General features: G+C 41.0%; 2 protein-coding genes across 2 annotated transcripts; one reads left to right on the plus strand and one right to left on the minus strand.

Annotated features, from left to right (window-relative positions):
* The first annotated feature begins 1 nt into the window (after position 1).
* On the plus strand, positions 2-13,738 carry si:dkeyp-77h1.4 (uncharacterized). Its single transcript, XM_061717940.1, has 9 exons — positions 2-14; positions 57-329; positions 6,947-7,067; positions 7,164-7,339; positions 7,518-7,660; positions 8,711-8,858; positions 9,066-9,247; positions 9,338-9,430; positions 11,169-13,738. The coding sequence occupies exons 1-9, from the start codon at positions 2-4 to the stop codon at positions 12,420-12,422; spliced, it is 2,403 nt and encodes an 800-aa protein (XP_061573924.1). The 3' UTR covers positions 12,423-13,738.
* A 2,245-nt stretch (positions 13,739-15,983) lies between these two features.
* si:ch73-54f23.4 (zinc-binding protein A33) lies at positions 15,984-19,640 on the minus strand. The gene is made up of 7 exons (XM_061717139.1): positions 19,492-19,640; positions 19,278-19,349; positions 18,824-18,919; positions 17,559-17,792; positions 17,154-17,176; positions 16,898-17,013; positions 15,984-16,817 (listed from the first exon to the last, which is right to left on the minus strand). The coding sequence occupies exons 1-7, from the start codon at positions 19,492-19,494 to the stop codon at positions 16,264-16,266; spliced, it is 1,098 nt and encodes a 365-aa protein (XP_061573123.1). The 5' UTR covers positions 19,495-19,640; the 3' UTR covers positions 15,984-16,263.
* Between the last annotated feature and the right edge of the window lie 228 nt (positions 19,641-19,868).

Below are 19,868 nucleotides of genomic sequence, written 5' to 3' on the forward strand. Positions count from 1 at the left end.
AATGAGCTTTCATTGCCGACATATATTTGCTTAATTTTATCTTCCATCTAATCCAGATGATGAGAATTCCAGGACCCTGTTCCATGGGGAGGATTTCCATATCCTGCTGCCATCGCAGGATGTAGAGGTCACGTTTAAGAACAAGTCTGACCCTCGGACCCCTGTGATTATGATGAGGGAAAGAAAAGTGGTCAGCAGTCGCGCGAGACCCAACCTACACCTCAACCACCTCATTATAGAAGCAGTGGGCGAGGGGGATGAAGGAGTGTACATCATGACGAATCCAAACAATCCAGCGGATGTCAAACAAATTTCGCTCATAGTCCGAGGTACAGGATGAAATGACACATTCATAATGGAAATGAGGTGATATGTTGCACTTTTACAGGTACAAGTGAAGTTAAAATCTGCTGGAATTTCTAAAATTTTGATTTCCATTTTACATATTTTCATCTGGATATGCACATCTATGTTATAACAGAAATGTGTACTGTGAAAAGTACACATTAACCTGTAATTATAGTATAGTATAGTATTTTTTTTCAACTATTAATACTGTAAGCTAATAATACTGTAAAATGCACTTTCAGCACAGTAGAGGCCAAGAATTCAAAGTAGGTTGGCACCTAAATTTATAGACTTAATGAGTACAAAACACAAGGTCCTTAAAATGGCACCGTCAACCAGATTCACTCATCATTTAGAAATGTTAACCCATACAACACCAAGTACCAAAAAATGCCAGTAATACAACTGCCTAAAACATCTCTACATGCAACCATTCCTTGGTAAAACTCCATAAATAATGGCAAAAAAACCTAAACGTTAATCAAACTCAATCAATCGAAGAGAATTAACAGACAAAGGTGGATTTGTGAACTTAAAAGTGAAGATTCCTTCAGATTGCTGTTGAACATAGAGAAAGCCACTCTCAGGGTTGTAGGCAACTCCTGGTAAACCACTTCATGTCTAGCTTATTTAAAGTGGGTTCACTTCCTTTTAAGGACAGACTCAGCGATCTGTAATTCTTTTTAGTGACCACTAAAAGGTAGAATTACACACAAACACCACAATACGATTATTCTGCTACACTCTCTGCCTGGGATTTTGACAAACATGCGACTATACACAAAAGACCCACATGCTTCTACTCTGCTAAAGAGTCCTTGTCTTGCTTGGACATTAGCAGAACCATCTCAGAGATGGATCTTGAGATGTTCTTGACTGTCTGGTTCCTCGTCACCTTGACCTAAACTTTCCTGACAAGTCCATCTTTGCTGGGAATAGCCGTCATATTGATTCCCATAGGCCACTGATTTGGGCCTTCATCAGAACAATGTCTCCTTATTTTAGATTTAGCTTTTGATATTGCTACTCAGATAAAGCTTGGACCCTCTTCCACTGATCATTGAGCCAATCTGTCTTTGAGAACACTGATAGGAGGAGGAGCAGTGCCCATTTTCTGTGTAAGCAACATAAAAGGGGTTAGAATGAGTGGAACCTCTGGGTCAGTGGACACAGGGATCAGTGCCCTAGCATTCACAACGACACTCACCTCTGTCTTTGGGTTACGACTTCATGAGTGTCCAACTTGAAGGAAGGTGGAATCCAGAATCCTGCTTGCAACTCCAATCATGCGCTCCCATGCACCACCCATACAGTACGTGAGGAATGAGGAGGGTTGAAAACCCAGGTGCACTTTTTTACTGCAGAAGATAATCATTTATCCCTGAGCAATCAAAGCCATCTGAAGTCATTTTCAGCTTTTTGAATGCACCAACAAATTTGGTTCTACAATTGGCTCAAAGTTGTTTCACAGAGCCTCTGATGGACGCTCCTGAGTGGATCTATGAAACTTCAGGATGTCATGGTTTCTATGACTTCAATGTGTATGGCATATGTGGACATGCATGTGAACAGTACTGCCCATCCTTTGTCCTTAGCTTGGGTGCCTCTGGTACGGCATGTGACAACTTCCCAGGGTCCAAAAACATCCATTCTCACATAGGAAAATGGAGAGTCTACTTACAGGCACCCAACAGGCAAATCAGACATCCCTGATCCTGGATTTTTCCATGAAGCTTCCTGCAGGTGACACAGTTAGTAGATTGATGCTGCTGACGAGATGTTTTCCCCCACTATCCTCAAGCCACTGGGACAAATTGCACCCTCCGTGAAGTGTCTGCCCTGATGTTTCATAGCTTCATGATGATGGCAGTAGACTTGCAATATGGTGGCGGCCTGGGATGATCAGTGGATGGGTTTCGCTACTTTAAAATGGCGCTTGGTCGAAGTGTCCACTGATTCCCAACATGCCTTCAAGGTCTACTAGGTTGAATATTGATCCATCTTTGATCTTGGCCTCTGACCCTGCTGGCTTGTTCAGAAAAGCTGGTCCCATCAGCCATGTTGTGCTGAGCTTCTCAGTCGTAGCAGACTGGGATCCATCATCAGCTCAATCTCCCGAATGACCAGTTCAGCAATCTCAACAGCCAAAACAGCTGCTCACAACTCTAACCTGGGGATCGTTAACGCTGGTTTAGGAGCAAGCTTGGACTTACCAAAGATGAAGCGCACTTCGTTGTGACCATGCTCTCCCATGACCCTCAGGCAAGCCACTGTCTGTGGTGCAGAAGCCTGTTTCTCCAAGGTCTAGTTTTGATAGCATTGATGCTCTTGGACTGGGTTTATGAGGTGGGGCCCGCTTTCTATCTTCTTTGACAGTGGGGCTTTCTCTTACTTGCATCTGATTCTCATAAAGAGCAAGGTGTGTTGTTCTTACATTATTAATGATGCATGTTTTCATGGCTTTAGTGCTTTACGAGCAGCCCCTATGCACACATCTTCAACAATGACCCACCCAAGGTCTAAACGTTGCATATATGGTGCATTGTGAGGGCCTACGTGCTGTTCACAAACTTGTGAGCCTTAATAACATCTCTGCCCATCGAGAGTTAGATCAAGTTGTGGGATCTGATTTGCTACTTGTTTGGTGATGGCATCTTCGGGTGTGGGTATCTCTGATTCATTGTTTGGGATGCCATTAAATTCAATGAAAGTAGTCAGGGGGATTTTTACTTTTCCATCTAAGGATTCCACCGTGAAACTCTGAGCTCTTCTCCCAGATGTTTCCATCATGCCTGCAGACGTTTTAAGCATGTATGGCGTTGATACCCCCTCGAGGCTGAACATGTCAAAAAACTTTGATCTAGCCAAAAACATGTTACTTTGGTCATCTATCATAACATACATTTTTCTCTGTTGCCTATGACAACCATTTGGATACCTACTGACAAGACACATTTTTGAGCAGGATTTGCCTTGACATCCATCTCCACATATCTGGGTACACAATGGTGCAACGTTTGGTGACACTGCATCCTCTTTCTCCCCGCCATTCCCTGTTGGAGGATCGGGAATTGTTTTTGACTGTGGAACTAGGCCAAGGTGTAGAGGCAACAAGATGTTTTAACACTGTCACATGTTTTGGATTTGATGGTGGCTTCACAAGATTTTGCTTGATGCAGCAAAAACAGATGTTTTCTTTTAATAACCTTTTTCTCTCCTCAAAAGGCATTTTCAGAATTCCTCTGGATTTCTTCAGTGAGTGGGGTTTGTTATGCATTAAGCAGAGTTTTCCAGTACTTTCCATTTCGGGCTGTGTTCCTGATACAGTTGTTTTACGCACATTAGAGTTTCATTAGACATGCCTTGTCTTTTTTGTAAGAGGCTAAAGGGAGATCTGTGTGGTTGAAGCTGGGGTCACTTCTTTCTTCGGCCTCTCTACATATTAACTGTTTACAGAAGAAGAAAGGGAGGAAGACCACACCATAGTCTCTCTTTTATTTGCATCTTTGAGACAGCCATTTGTTCTGGAGCTATGAAGGCAGTTTTTCCAACAATGGGTTGCACCCCCACTTGCTGTGTCAAGATAAGCTAACCCTGGCAGGTATTTAATTCAATCATCAGATCTGCCAGTTGCAGTTTTTCATTATCTTGATTATGGATCTTAGGAAAGTTCCCCACTTTGCAAGCGAGAGCTCTCTCTATAGCTTTTGGTGTATGCTGAGTGACATAGGGATCAGTTAGTTTTGGTGCACTCTCTTGCAGAGGCAGGAAGTCAAAGTCTTGGTTGTGATCAGCCCCATTCATGTCTGCCGCTACAGACTCCAACGCTGCAGTTCTGGCTTCTCACTGAAGATTTATGTTGTCAATTTTGGCGTCTAGTTTTGCCTTTTCAATTTTGAGTTCACCGTCTTTCTCTGTAAAGTCGATTCTGGTTTTTGGAGTGTCTGCTTTAGTCCAGGCTCTTGTTGCTTCAAAGCGTACTCTGGAGCTTGCTGATGAGTGTGAAGAGTGTGATGAGCGTGATTTTTTGGAGCTGTTGCAAAAAGAAACCGAGCCTGTTTCAGTGTCATCATTTGTGACTTTGTTTGCCACTGGAACTTCTGGATCGACTGTGGTTTCCATGGTGATAATGTGCAGTGTGACTTCGCTATCTTTAATCCCTCTTAAATCTCACAGTGATTCATCATCCTTTTACTCAGCTGTACTCGCTAAAGGTTGTTGGATTCAACATCTCCTCAGCTACACAGCTAGCTTAATATCCTACCTTCCGGCCTATTTTACTTACTCATTCTCCAAGAAACAGGTCGTGTTTGGCAGGATTTGACTGAAAAAAGGTTCTTTTTTGTGTAAAATTGTAACAAAACAAGAATACAAAGTAGGCCAGCACCTAAAATTATGGACTGTTATAATGAATACAAAACACAAGGTCCTGTTGACACCGTCAACAAGATTCACACGTCATATCATTTAGAAAATGTTAAATACCAAAAGATGCCACTAATACAACTGCCTAAAACATCTCTACATGTAACCATTATTTGTTCAAATTCCATAAATAATGACAAAAGGCTGCTAATTGAATCTTAAATCAAGGGAACTTGTGGATGAAGCCAGATTTGTGAACTCAGAAATTAAGATTTGTACAGATTGCTGTTGAAGATGGAGACTCTCAAGGTTGTAATGGAGGCAACTCCTACAGTGGGTTCACTTCCTTTTAAGGACAGACCCAGCAATGTCCAATGAGGGTCAGTCTGTGGCCATTGGCCAATGTTTAAAGTTTGTTAACATTCCAACTCAACTCTGCCTCCTTAAACCAGCTGCTATCACTGGACGTAAAAAAACCAGGTTGAAAAATTGCTCTTCTATTTCATCTATTTTATGTGGTATTTTAATCAATTAATTTCTCAGACATTTCTTTCAGACCTCACTAAAGTATATCATGATTTATAAAAGTCGCAGTACATAAAACACCTTGCTAATAAGAAAACCAGTTGTAAAACAAACAAACACAAACATACTGTAGTGACATATTTAAAGTTTAAAATGAATTTTAGCTGATGCCACCTTCATTCCAGTTTCCCACTTACAGTATAAACACATGAGAGTTTAATAAGGAATGACCAAGGAGTAACAAAAAGGAAAAATCTAATTTTTTGGTTCACATATTCACGGACATGGTAGAGATGTCAGAGACAAGGCAAAAAAAGTGCGTTAGTGAACAGGGACAAAGCAGTCACTGTCATGTGTAAAGTTTGCTCAGAAATTAGATCATCAAAATAAATACATATCAACACATTTCTTTCCTGCCTAAGGTCAAAACGTTAACGAGATCCCTGGGCTGGAATCAGCATCTACGTTCCTAACACTTGCTTTCATCTTGCTGTCAGCAGCTGGATGAACCTTAAGCTTTCAGACACCGCTTGTCTGGTGCGCGTTTCATCCGTGTTGACTGGCTGTTCACATCAGATTAAGCACACAAATAATGTAGAAACAAACATGATGGAAGTAGGGGTGATTCAAACAGACGGAGAGAGAAGTGGGCTCCAAGCTGACCGTAGTGTAGCATTATGTGGAGGTTGTGGGATTGGGAGGAGGTGATGTGCCGCACGGTAATGAAGAGGTTTGTTTGTGTTTTGTGTGTAAGAGAGCATGCTGGTGCTGCCAGGCAGTAATTATGCAGCCCTTTAACCACCAGCCCACTCCTCTTTCCCTTTCTCCCTGCTGTTTTCCTGTCTTCATCCTGTCTGAACTGTCTTGCCTTCTGTCTGATTTCTACCTCTACCCTTTCATTCCCTTTACCCAGATATTTTTGGATCAGTGCTCCTTTGTTTCTCTGCACTCCTCTCCCCATTTCTCCACATCTGTCAAGCCCTTCCTTTCTCCCTCTCTTTTCCTCAGTCATTATCCCCAACTGTCTTCTCCCTCCTCTGCTTGTCATTTCTACCGTATTTTCTGGACTATAAGCCTCTACTTTTTTCCTAGGTTTTGAACCATGCGGCTTATACAAAGGTGCGGCTATTCTGTGGATTTTTCTTCCACCGCTAGGGGGAGTGCTAACCGGAATTAGAATAAAAACTAAGACAAAATAAATGTAAAGAAGAATACGCTACTTCTTCTTTAGCAGATAGAAGTAGGTAGAAGCAGATTTCAAACAGATAAATAGATAAATAAATACCGGTTATTTTCTCTTGGTTCAGTCCAGTTTTAATCAGCAAAGTTGCTGCCGTGTTAAAAGACACTGTTAGGAAAGGATCTATTTAGGTACAAACATGTACATCATTTACACTTCAAAATCGTAATCGTAAAATGTAGTAAATATCTAATCTAACAACATAAATATCTGCGGCTTGCATATCTTTTTTTTTTAAATAGAGCGGATGCGGCTTATATACAGGTGCGGCTTGTATATCTTTTTTTATTGTTTTTTTAAAAATAGAGCGGGTGCGGCTTATAGTCCAGAAATACGGTATTCTTTTTTACCAGCTCAAACAAATAATATTCCTTCGTATCCATCTGTTTATTTGTGATTACAATTCTCTCATGATTCTTTTTAATTACTCAACATCAGGATGTTTATTACCTTTATGTTTCTTTCTAGATTGCACTATTGAGCAGGTCATCAAATATGGAGACAGCTTTCGTATTCCACTGGTGGGGGTGAATCCTCCCATCACCGTCGACTACAAACCCAGTGCGGTGGAGGCCAATGAGACAGCTAGGTAGAGTCAAGAATCAGTACTGATTATATTTAAGAGTTATCAGGAAAGGTTGACAAAAGTCCATGATCCTTTGACTTTTGACTTCCCTCCTTGCAGTCCAGCGACGGTGGTGCTCCCTGCAGCAGGGACCTCCCCTGAGCCCTACCGGGGTCGTATCCACGCCACTGAGCACCTCCTCACCCTCAGCGCTGTTACAGGTGCAGATGAGGGGAGCTACACTGTCATGGATGACAAAGGGGTTATTCAAAAGAAAGTGTGTCTTAATGTCAAAGGTGAGAGCGGAGAGTGCATTTCCTTCAATCATTTTTTTCTTGTTTTTAAGTTCCTCGTGTCCGTCGTAATTTCTTCCTGAAATATTAATGGCAGGCTATAGTGTGTTTTCAGCCCTAAACACCGTTGTGATGTGTTCATCGAGTGCCGTTCTTATTCCCTTGTCTGATTGTGTCTCAGAGGACAAACACTTTGTGACCGTTTCATACGGGGAAAGACTGAAGATCAACCTGATGTTCAACAGCTCTTTGGTCCAGCTGTACTGCATCCCCAGCACTGATGCCACGCCTGTTCTGCTGATGGATAAAGGACAGTTTACAAGTGTAAATGAAAACCCTTTATTTTTCCACTGTCGTGATGAAATCATTTATGCTTTTTGTTAGTTTTTTTACAACTAAAGCATAAAATGCAGTCAGAAGGGCTGAAACTTTCAAAACCTTACATGTCTGTTATGTTTGTATGTCTAGTCCCCTTATATCCTTATACTTATTTCCAATGCGATGTAACCCTGTGATCTATGTTGCAAGTTAATAACAGATCATTAATTGGATCCTTAAGAATCATATACTTTCTACATTCATAATTTAAATTTCATCCATTGCTGAATCAGTCACCAAATAGATGATCTCTTGGACATTATAAAACCTGGTAATGTAACCCAAGGAAAGAAAAGGAAGCAACAAACATTATACTTGGTCATTTTTTATAATGGAAGATTTTCAATTTGACTTATAACCGAGGTAGTGAATCTCTTACAATTGAGGTTGATCTTAAGAAATAACCTGAGCGTGGACTCCATCAATCCACAGACTGTGTAAAATTCAAGACCGTGGTTATATAATAGGAGTGGTCATTTAACAAAGATCAGCCTGAGAGCAAGGTGTTTAGTAATCCAGGAGGCCACAAAGAGGCCGCTGTAACTTCTAAGTGCCTGAAGGCCTCTCTCGTGTCGGATAATATTAATGTTCACAAGTCCATTATCAGGAAAACACTGAACAGTAATGGTTTGCATCTTAGAGCTGCCAAGAGAAAGCTGCTGCTCTCTAAAAACAAAATGACTCCCTGCAGTTAGCCAGAGATTAGGAAGACAAACGAGAAGACATTTGAAATAATGTTTTGTGGATATCTGAGCTCAAAGAACAACCAAGTCCCATCTATGAAACACGGTAGTGGTAGAATTGTCATATGCAGCACTTTTGCTTCATTTGGGCAAGAACAGCTTCTTATTCATACATCATTAGAAAATGTCAGGTCTGTGAAAATGTCTGTGAAATAAATGTTAATCTATTTCAATGTCAATAATCAAACCAGTCTAATTTATTCTAACCAATGCTCTGATGCCATGTTGGTACAAATGTCTGCTTTCATTCCAGGCCCAAACGACGCTGGGATTCAACGACCGTCTCTCTTTGGAAGGTTCACTGGTTATTCTCGATCAGGTCAAGGGTACAGATCCAAACATGTTTGTAATTAAAGACTCAAAAGGATTCACGGTGTCCACCGTCCAAGTAGAAGTAAAACGTAAGCAGAAACTGGAGCTATATTAAACTATAAAACATAAAGCTGCGTTAAAGGGGAGCATAAACACATAGTCTGGAAAGGAGAAGTTAAAAATATCCTTTTGCTTATGTATTCATGAATAGGAAATTCAGCAAATTCAACAAATTGAATTATTTATCTACATTTTCCTCGTCTGTGTCACTGCTGTCCCGCCTTGGGTGCATGTAGCCTACAGGCTGGAGTCTCTCTATGTGGCCATCATTGCCCTGTTGGGCCTGCTGGCTTTCCTTCTGCTGGTGTGCCTGCTCTCCTGCCTGATCAAAGTGAAGAAGAGGGCCAAGAGGTCGGCCGCCCTAGAAAAACTGGCCGAAAACGCTGGCAAAGAAGATGAAGGAGAGGCCTTCAGACAGGTTGGAGGGACAAATATACAACAACGGGGGATGCTGAGGAATTTTCTGACATGATCACTCTCTCTTTTGTGTCTGTGTGCACGCTCACAGGTGGTCAAGAACATCACCAAGCTCAGTGAGGAATCCAAACATTCCCAAGCTGACACTACGGAGAAATCTCAGAGCACTGAAGTGGACATCAAAGTAAGGGCGAGAGACATTTCTCTCTTACAGCTGCGTCGCTGAGAATGATTAACGATGTCTCAATTTTTATACTGTTTTCTGCGTTTAGACAAGGGCAGCTTATTCAGAGCGCTGCTGCTAGAGTCCTCACTAAGATCAAGAAAGCGGATTGCGTCAGTCCAGGTCTCAGATCTTTGCAGTGGCTTCCTTTGTGACAAAGAATGGATTTCACAATTTTTTTTTGGTTGTTTTTTTTGAAGTGTTGAATGATTTAGGGCCAAAACTCTGCTTTTATGTTTATGAGGCCTTCTGATCTATCAGGTCTTCTGGGACACGTCTGCTCACCGCAGTCAAAGCGTAATACAAATTTTACCCACCGCAATAAACTCCCAGAAAACCTGAGGTCTGCTCCAACTCTCAGTTCTTTTACCTTAAAGCTGAAAACATTTCTTTTTGCCACTGCCTTTTATTGAATTAAATATGTTTTAACCTTGCACTGCATTGGACTCTCCCGTTTTCTTCAATTTTAGCTTATCTTCCGACTTGTGTTACCATTTTGAAAAGTATGGAGCCAAATCAAGGCCAAAAGTTTTGCTAATTTGGAAAAAAAATTTGAACCTGAATTTTTTTTTTTACAGTTTCAATTTAATTTTTTTCAGTATCAGATCTTTTTTTCAGTTTCAAATCTTTTTATTTCAGTTTCAAATCTTTTTTTCAGTTTCAAATCTTTTTTTTTCAGTTTCACTTCTTTTTTTTCAGTTTCAAATTTTTTTTTCAGGTTCAGACTTTTGGCCCGGATCTGGCGTGGGGGGCGTGGCATCAACTGAGAGGGGCGTGGCATCATGAGTGACAGCAGAACAGAGAAGGCGGGGGACGTTCCTCAGTCATGTTGCCTTCAGGAAACGTAGGTTGCAGAAGTTATCAGTAGAAGTATGATTCAACACTGTATATACACCATATTCACGTGATTGGCAGTGGAAAAAACTGATATTAGTGACACATTTCTGTTTAAAAAGCTGTTTTAGACCGTATTTGGCACCAATCGCAGTATAAAAGCAATAAACTATGCCAGACTGTACAGTTCAACAGCCACACTTTAAAGTTTGACATTTCCCACTTCAACATACTACCAAGTACGGTCTAAAACAGCTTTTTAAACAGAAATGTGTCACTAATATCAGTTTTTTCCACTGCCAATCACGTGAATATGGTGTATATACAGTGTTGAATCATACGTTCTACTGATAACTTCTGCAACCTACGTTTCCTGAAGGCAACATGACTGAGGAACGTCCCCCGCCTTCTCTGTTCTGCTGTCACTCATGATGCCACGCCCCTCTCAGTTGATGCCACGCCCACCACGCCAGATCCGGGCCAAAAGTCTGAACCTGAAAAAAAAAATTGAAACTGAAAAAAAAGAAGGGAAACTGAAAAAAAAAAAAGACGTGAAACTGAAAAAAAAAGATTTGAAACTGAAAAAAAGATTTGAAACTGAAATAAAAAGATTTGAAACTGAAAAAAAGATCTGATACTGAAAAAAATAAAATTGAAACTGTAAAAAATAATTTTCAGGTTCAAATTTTATTTTCAAATTAGCAAAACTTTTGGCCTTGATTTGGCTCCATACTTTTATATTTGTTTTGTATTCCCTTGCTTGTCTCTCACATCTGGACTTAATTCCACATTGCATTACCTTATTATTATTAAACGTTTCAACAGGAGAAGAACTCATCTGATCTTGTTGTGTCCCTAAACTCAGGGTCTGGAAGTTTCCTCTAAAGAAGTTGGGGTCGGTAACCTGGAGACCAGCGACTCAGGTGTTGGCTTTAACACTGCTCTCCCGCTGGACACTGACACTGAGGCTGCTGACCAAATCCCCGATTCTGAGGCTGCAAGCATCTCTGTTGCTCCTGATACTAAACCAAGTCCCCCATCTGATGCAGAGTCCAAGCCAAGCGCTCCACCAGCTTTGGAAATTAAATCCAGTCCAGAACCTGAAACCAAAGTCAGCCCAGCCCCCGAGACCAAGAAAACTCCTGACCAGCCCGAGGAAGCAAAGTTAGATGTGCCCAAACCAGCGGATACTAAACTCAGCCCAGCCTCGAGCCCAAAGCCCCAGATTCGTCTGAGTCCAGCTGATCCGAAGCCTGCACCCACCTCAAGCCCGGAACCTGAGCCAGCTGTCCCTGCAGCCACAACTCCCACACCTGCCCTGACTCCTACACCTGAGAGTAAGAGCGCCCTGACTCCTACAACTGAGAGTAAGAGTGCCCTGACTCCTACAGCTGAAAGTAAGAGTGCCCTGACTCCTACACCTGAGAGTAAGAGTGCCCTGACTCCTACAACTGAGAGTAAGAGTGCCCTGACTCCTACACCTGAGAGTAAGCGTGCCCTGACTCCTACAACTGAGAGTAAGAGTGCCCTGACTCCTACAGCTGAACGTAAGAGTCCCCTGACTCCTACAACTGAGAGTAAGAGTGCCCTGACTCCTACAACTGAGAGTAAGAGTGCCCTGACTCCTACACCTGAGAGTAAGAGTGCCCTGACTCCTACACCTGAGAGTAAGCGTGCCCTGACTCCTACAACTGAGAGTAAGAGTGCCCTGACTCCTACACCTGAGAGTAAGCGTGCCCTGACTCCTACAACTGAGAGTAAGAGTGCCCTGACTCCTACAGCTGAACGTAAGAGTCCCCTGACTCCTACACCTGAGAGTAAGAGTGCCCTGACTCCTACAGCTGAGAGTAAGAGTGCCCTGACTCCTACAGCTGAACGTAAGAGTGCCCTGACTCCTACACTTGAGCAGCCCAAACCAACTACACCAGAACCCATTACCAATGGCACACCCGAGCCAGGGCCAGATTCCAAACCGAGCCCAGATCATGCAGAAATGATTGCAGACTCGGCTCCAAAAGCAGTCCCACCTAAAACCCCTGAAGTGGAGCTGAAATCCAGCAGTGTTATACCAGAAGCCAGCAAAGATGGCACTGTGGCCAAGGATACAGCATCCACCTGAGAACTGCCCCTGCAAAAGCACAAAGGAAACCCCACACGTCATACCACCACTGCAGACAATCGAACACACACAACCAAATGATGACAGAACCACAGCAGCTGGGTCAAGGACAAAATATCAAGGGGTCTAAAGCCTCAACCAACCTGAAAATGATATCTGACTAACACTAAAACGTTTGAGAGGTTCTAATTCACATTTCAAAGAGGAAGCACGACTTGTGATTGTTTAACATTTTAGATGTATGCAACTAGCAGCTTTTTCTTTTCTTTGCTAATTGCACAGTAAAACTGCCAAACTGCAATTGAAACCCTTTGCAGAGTTTACAACTAAAATGTTAACTTCATGAAACATGTTTTATAAAATATCCAGACAGGTTTACGGCATTTCACCATCCAGAAATAGCAGAGTTGATTATTAAGTTTGTGATAGTTTACTGAGTTGAACCAAGCGTCGTTTCCCACCATGTGGAGGAAGCAGACAGAAGGGATTCAGTTTTCACCCACTTTTATCTTCATGCTAAAAAAGGAGTGATTGCTAAAGTTGAAATTGTTTTCATCAAACTTTATTTCTGACCTCCTTGATTTTTTTTTTCACAGCTGCCGTAAGTTTTTATAATAGCTTCCGAAACATCTGCAATAACAGGTTATGCATTACTTTATCCACACAAAACATAAATACTGATACTACTAAGCCCCTTATTTATAGACTATCGTTTAGATTCAGACTTCTAATGGATATCTCTGATGATTAAGATGTGTTTAGCAGATGGATCCCTTGAGTCTGGATCAACCTTTTTGCTGCCTTTGATCTGGATTTTCTACTAGCTCTATAAAAATATCTGCACTTTAAAAAAAAGAAAAAAGAAAAGCAAATCATGCCTGCAGAAACTTCAGGCTCTCCCTGTTATCTCTCTTCTGCTTGCCGTCGATTTTTAACTAAATATTTCCACTCAAGGACCGGCTTTTGTTAATGAAACATTTGTCAAAATAATTGATATTTAACCCTAACATCTTTACTGACTCTATTGTGCCCTTATAGTATGAGGCCTTTATCAGTGGCATCTTGTTTCTCTGGGGCTGGGAGGGATGTTGGATATATTTAAATGTACAGTCAAAACTGTTTAATCTTAACTCGTGCATGGTACAGACAAAGTGTGCTGGTACATATTTATGTTAAAAGAAATGCATGTCTCTACCTCGTGTTTCAGCTGGTCCAGGTTTCATGCGCTGAAATGAAAAACAGAAATACTTATTTTGAGACAAGCACAAAAAAACAGACAAGAACAAATCAAGCGAGCAATTAGAAAACCGATGGAAAATTATCATAACAAAACAGGAAAATATTTAAATAAAGGTGCCTCAATGTTGAATGGATTGACAGAATCAGTTAGATATGTAAAACACCCCATCAGCCTCGTTTCCAGCTGGGATCTGTGAGGGAACCAGAAACCCATTTGGCAGTACTAACAATGCTCTTTATACACACACATACACACACACTTATGACATCATTGTAAATACTGCATGTGTATAACAGTTTAACCCCTAAATGGCTGAATGTTTTTAGTGTATAGAACAATTATTGTATCACACAAAAGCTATAAAAACAAAACAAATTAAAATTCTCACCAAACTAAAATCTAACATGTACATATATCTATCTATATCTCTCTATATATATATATCTACATATATATCTATGTATATAGATATATATATATATATATATAACAATATTCACTAACGTCTTTAACTAATGTAGCAACCAAATATTGTAAAAAAACAAAACAAAAAAAACAGACTGTATTAGCTAATTTTACCTTCATTATCTGCTGAAACTCAAAGTATAACACATCTTTCACAATATTAACACATTGTATTCAAATGTTTAACCGACGTCACTTAAAAACATTGGCTGTAGCATGCCCGAGACGTGTTCTGAGCAACAGGCTTTTATTGTCAAAAAGTCGTATCCGTGCGTTTGACCAGACGAGCCGTGTTTCGGTGTTGCCCTCAAATGTGTGTTGGGGACTTGTCTGTTAAGTCTGTGTGCCTACACTATGATGTACATATCTGTGAGCGTGACCGTGTGTTTGCTGAAGCTATGCACAGGCAGAGTGAAACGTGTGCTTTCTTGTATTCATGTGCCGTGAGTAAGGTTTCCATGTGCCTGCTTAAACTGTCTTGCAATGTGGAGGGAACAAGTGCGGTGTTTAAGTTATGAGCATGAATGTGTTTAAAAAAAAAAACAAAAAAAAAAAAACAGACCAACAAGAAAGCAAAGTGTTGATATTGGAGTCACTTTTGTCTTTGTTTTAGTGCCTAAAATGCATATTGGATAGTTGGCTTGTATTCTGTCGTTAGCCATCTCCTAAGGGCACCTTTTTCTCATGAAATAGCCACACAGGCACTCACTGGTCTGTAATGTGCTTTTTGTGAAAGAAATGTGTGCAGAAATCATGAAGAAAATGCAATTTTAACATTTAAGTAGCATGCACCCTGCTGAATGGGCTTTCTTTGTCTGTGAGAGTTTTCATTAATCACGTCTGAAGCACATTCTGGAGAGTGTGAGTGCATTCATGAGCTCGGCAGATGTTTTTCAAAGCTCCAAGCTGGTAATCTTCTGAGTTATGTCATGGTGAGCAATCAAGAAGATGAGGCTAAAACGGGATCTCCATGTGCCACAACTCTGTCTTAGTGATTGTAAATAGCAAATCACCGAAAGTGATTAAAGACCTGAGGGAGCTAGATAGCGAGTGGTGGAAACAAGCAGCATCGAGAAAATGGCTCAGCGTAGCTGGATCAGAGACGTTACATCTAACTGGAGACAGAGATATTCTGGTTGTGCATTCACATATGATAACCCACTAATAGAAATTGTTACTGTCGACACCACTGGAACTCCGAGCACTATGTGAGTCGTCTCTGCCCTCTCTGATTACCGCCGCTCTTATGACCCGGTCGTGGTGTGACATCCCACATGGTCTCTTTCTCTGTACTCTGTTTTTGCACAAGAGTTCACACAGATGTTTTGTAACATTTTTCCCCTTTATTTTATGTCAAAAATACTAAGAATAAACACAAGATTATGACATTTACTGTCCACTGGTGTTCCTTATCTCTAAGCAGCAGCCATGCAGAAGGACAGCTGAATGTCAGAGCTGTCCTGCCCATCTATGTCTAATATCTCACTCAGTGTCGGCCAAACTTTTGTCGTGGCTACGCTGTCCTGTTTTGTTGCTCCTGGTTATACTTTTTTCTAAACTTCCACAACCTTTCCATTACAAGAGACATGTTGATAAACAGGCCAAAGGTAGCTTCATAAGATTAAACCTCTTTTTATTTTCATCCAAGTGTACACATGCATGAAGGCTCAGTCTTAAAACATTGTATTAGCTAAATCACAATAAGACATGTGACGAACACAGGGGGGTTATTTGTGGTAACATCAACAGCCTTGAAATGTCATTCAGAAAAATAAATGTTAATTTGATGTATTTATAGCATTAATTTGGCAGGTTGTAAGCACATAAATTAAGGGTGGTAACTAACAGTTATTTCCCTTATTGATCAGTCTGTCACCAATAAATGATTCCTAATGTTTTAACTGCCTTGTGTTGTTGAGACCAACAGCCCTAATGCCAACGCTATTTAATTAAATTTCATATAAGTGAAAGTGAAACCGAGAATGACTCAGCCCGAGAGGTTGGAACCAGTAAATGTTTGGTGCACTTGCTAGGAAAATCACTCAAGCAGTAGGTGTAAATTATTGCTCTTGTACAGTTTGTATAGGATATCAATTATTCATCGATTGGCAGCGTTCTGCCGGTGAGAGCAGCATCTTATAGTGAGGGGTTAAAGATCTTCAGTGGTGCTGTGTTATTTCCGTCGTCGGTGTCACATGGGTTATAAAAGGGGAGCAAGGGAGTCACGACGGTTCCCATGGAGAAGGTGAAAATGGGTGTCATGGTAACAGCGTTATAGAAAGCCACCTCCTCCTTCTCACAGTCTAAGAACACCCCGATTCGGGCAAGATGAAGGGACACGTTGACTTTAGTGGGCTTCGGTTCGGTGCAGGCCAGGATAGAGCCTCCTTTCAGGGCCATTGTCCAGAGCCCATCGGAGGTGCCTGAAGAAGTCATCTCGCCTCTGGGAACATCCTCTCTGGCGACACCCAACCTCCACGCCGTCTTGCGGCCGACCTCCACCTCCCAGTAGTGTCGGCCAGTGGTGAAGCTCTGCTTGCCCAATAGGCAGTAGTAAAAATGAAAGCGACGGGGGTTGGCCTGGATCTCTGAAGTGTCTTTATGATCGTCAAACCAAACTGAATTGCCGGACTGGGATATGGACAGATTAGGGTGGGCTGTCTCAGGGTCAAAAGTCACCGATGTGATATCTGCAGACAGAAACATACTGAATACTGCGAGCCGTGCTGCTGACTTGCATGTTTCGGAAACACATGACATACATACGTACTTGGGTAGAGGGCGCCTTTCATATGCTTCCATATTCTGTACTGGATGGGGCCAATAAACGGAGCAGAGCGAACCTCCGTCTCCACCTCCGCTGGCGGAATAAAGCTGACCTGAGACCTGAGTGCACAAAATAAGATGACAGAAAAGCAGAAGAATGAACAGAACATCTCTTTGACACACAAGATTGAGATTAATGGTTTGTTAGAGAAAGAGAAACAATTGTTAACTTGCTAAAATGACACTTTGAGAGAACTTGCCTTTTTATGAGATCTTGAATTTCCTGCAATAAAAGAAACAGTTTGGAGTTTGGTTACAGTTAAATTGATACTTTGCTATTTGCTGACCAGAGCATTGGCTGTCAACTCGCTTTTAAATTACAAATTGATTTTGACTTGCACAACAAAGCAAGTCTACTGTTTAATCAATGATTGTCTATAATTGATCAAGCATTGATGAAATGCTGCAGACAAGATGACTGCAGTCCTGCAGGGCCCCTTCAGCGTAATTCTGCTCCAGATTTAAGGGTACTATTCTCACAGGACTCAAGTGTGGTGACTTTAACAAATGACCAGGACAGATTAGTGGACTGTGCATCCCTACATCACAGACATGTGTCTTTATGCTACTCTAAGATGGAACCTTTGCACTTTTATCTTCCTCACTTTGAGCAGCTTGGGACTATCCTCCTCGGCTAGTTTGCCGTTGAGCACCGTGATTCCTCTCTCCAGATCTCTTCCTTGGGCTCCTATCTTCTTCTCCCTCTCCTTTAGTTGCTTCAGTTGCTTCTGTCTTTCCCTCCTCAGCCGCTCCAGATCCTTATACTCCTCTTCTTCCAGGAAGCGATGGAGGTTCTCAAACTCAGCTCTGATTTCTCGTTCCAAGACATCAAACCTGCTCTGAACGGTTTTACAAGGATCATATTTCAGTGTACATGTTTACATATTTACTTTAAATGTAGATTGAATTATTTCATTACACTTTTAATTTAATGTATATACAACTTGTAAACAGTCTGGAAAATATCTGCGTACTGATTTCTTATTTAGCTGTTGATGAAAATATATGCAAGACGCAGTTATATATGAACATGGGCTTAAACTACAAATCATATTGAAGTGAATGAAACATTTAGTGCTATGTGTGCTATATGTGTATACCGAGCCCTCTTTTTCAGACATATAAAGGTCATTGGACAAGTGATTCACTTCTGGAGCAAAATCTTTTAGATAGATGAACATGAGATCGACCAACATCACAAGAATGGAATGAAAAAAATTATTGAACTGCCCATAATGCAAAGCATACGATATCATGAACACATGGAAGGCATGTGCTGGCTTCAACAGACACAGGGTCACTGCTTGATATTTATGATGTGACGAAAGACAGAAGCAGAAAAATAAAAGAGCTGAACCAGAATAGACTGCAATGGACAAGTAAATAGCCTGATATTATCTGATGGAGATGGAAAGACGCAATAAACAAACAAAGGAACTGATGACAGCTGCAGTTAAATCTTGTCAAAGCAGCACTACAGAGAAAACCTATAATTTGGTGAAGCCCATGGGTTTGTTGTGCAGTCGTTATCTGCTAGAAGAAGTATTTATGGTTTTGTCAATCTATTCCACTATAGTGTAGCCATTGAAATATAGGGCGCTATGTTATAAAATGCAGTAATTCTGCAATTTCTCTGTCAACGTAGAGGTGAACACTTTTGAATTAAAGTTGATAGTTTCCACTTTAAGCCCTCATTCAAATGTAATTATATTTTAGGAAACAGTAAAAGCAAAAATGTGTCCTGTTTTATCGTCAAAAAGATGGCTCATGCTAATTAGTTACTAATTTGATTTGTTTTAAACCACAACTTTTGCATCTGAAAAGAGCATTCCTTTAAAAAGGTTGAGAATGAATAATGCAGCAAAGGTACCTCGACTTCAAACGAGTCTATGTACGTTTCCCTTTCTGCTTCTCTGCATTCATCTAACTCATGCTTGATTCTTTTAATAGCCTGGATGAGCTTTTCCTGTAACAGACACAAACACACACACACACACACACACACACACACACACACACACACACACACACACACACACACACACACACACACACACACACACACACACACACACACACACACACACACACACACACACACACACACACACACACACACACACACACACACAGCAGATAGAATGTTGGAGAAAGTGTACATGGGAACATGAATACTGACATTTTTAATATATTTTTTAAACTAAATCTGTTTGTTTATGAAATATTAACCTTCAAATAATTAAATCTTCTTTTTAAACAAAAAAAGATATCATTTGCTGTTCTAAGTTAAGCAGCAGGGGAAAATTATAAAACATGAAGCTTACCTTTTGATCATTAAGGAGACTTTTATTGCAGTTGTTGGTGACTTTTGTGTGGTTCTTGTACATTCCAGTTTTCTGTATATAAAACAAAAAAAAAGTATCTGAAAAGTGTAAATGAAAGCAATGGAGGATGTAAGACAGATATTAAAACAAACAAGTATGTGAGTACAGAAAAGAAGAAAGGACACGGAGACAGGGAAATAAAAAATATACATGCCATCAGGATGAAAACAGCAGTCAGACAAGGACATATATCCAAACAAAAAATGAACAAGAGGAAACGTATCGACGGGCACTGGCGGTCAGGAGCAACAGCCCGACTTGAGAATATATGGATCCATTAAATGTAGGGGAGGGAAAAAAAAGAATGGGGGTGGAGTGGGGTGGGGTGGACATATGACTGTAGCTGCCGGGAGGGTTTGCTGGCTGGCTGAGTGGTTGGCAGCAGAGATTCATGGCAACAGACACAGTTGAATCTATTTCTGTCTGCCAGTGTCTTTGGAAACAACAAGAGCCAGGTTGACGCAACCGGTCAGTCAGATATTATGTTTCATATTGGCATTTGTTTTGCCTGAAAGGAAGAGTATCTGTGTT

This window comes from Cololabis saira, chromosome 3 (genome assembly GCF_033807715.1).
Source record: "Cololabis saira isolate AMF1-May2022 chromosome 3, fColSai1.1, whole genome shotgun sequence".
NCBI lineage: Eukaryota > Metazoa > Chordata > Actinopteri > Beloniformes > Belonidae > Cololabis > Cololabis saira.

Bases quoted from the DNA above. Each gene is read 5' to 3' on its own strand.
- si:dkeyp-77h1.4 (XM_061717940.1), top strand. The intron at 7,068-7,163 runs GTAGAGTCAAGA...CCCTCCTTGCAG, and splicing joins GAGGCCAATGAGACAGCTAG to TCCAGCGACGGTGGTGCTCC. The intron at 7,661-8,710 runs GTAAATGAAAAC...CTTTCATTCCAG, and splicing joins ATAAAGGACAGTTTACAAGT to GCCCAAACGACGCTGGGATT.
- si:ch73-54f23.4 (XM_061717139.1), bottom strand. The intron at 18,920-19,277 runs GTAAGCTTCATG...TGTCTGTTACAG, and splicing joins GTCTCCTTAATGATCAAAAG to GAAAAGCTCATCCAGGCTAT. The intron at 16,818-16,897 runs GTACGTATGTAT...TTCTGTCTGCAG, and splicing joins GAAAGGCGCCCTCTACCCAA to ATATCACATCGGTGACTTTT.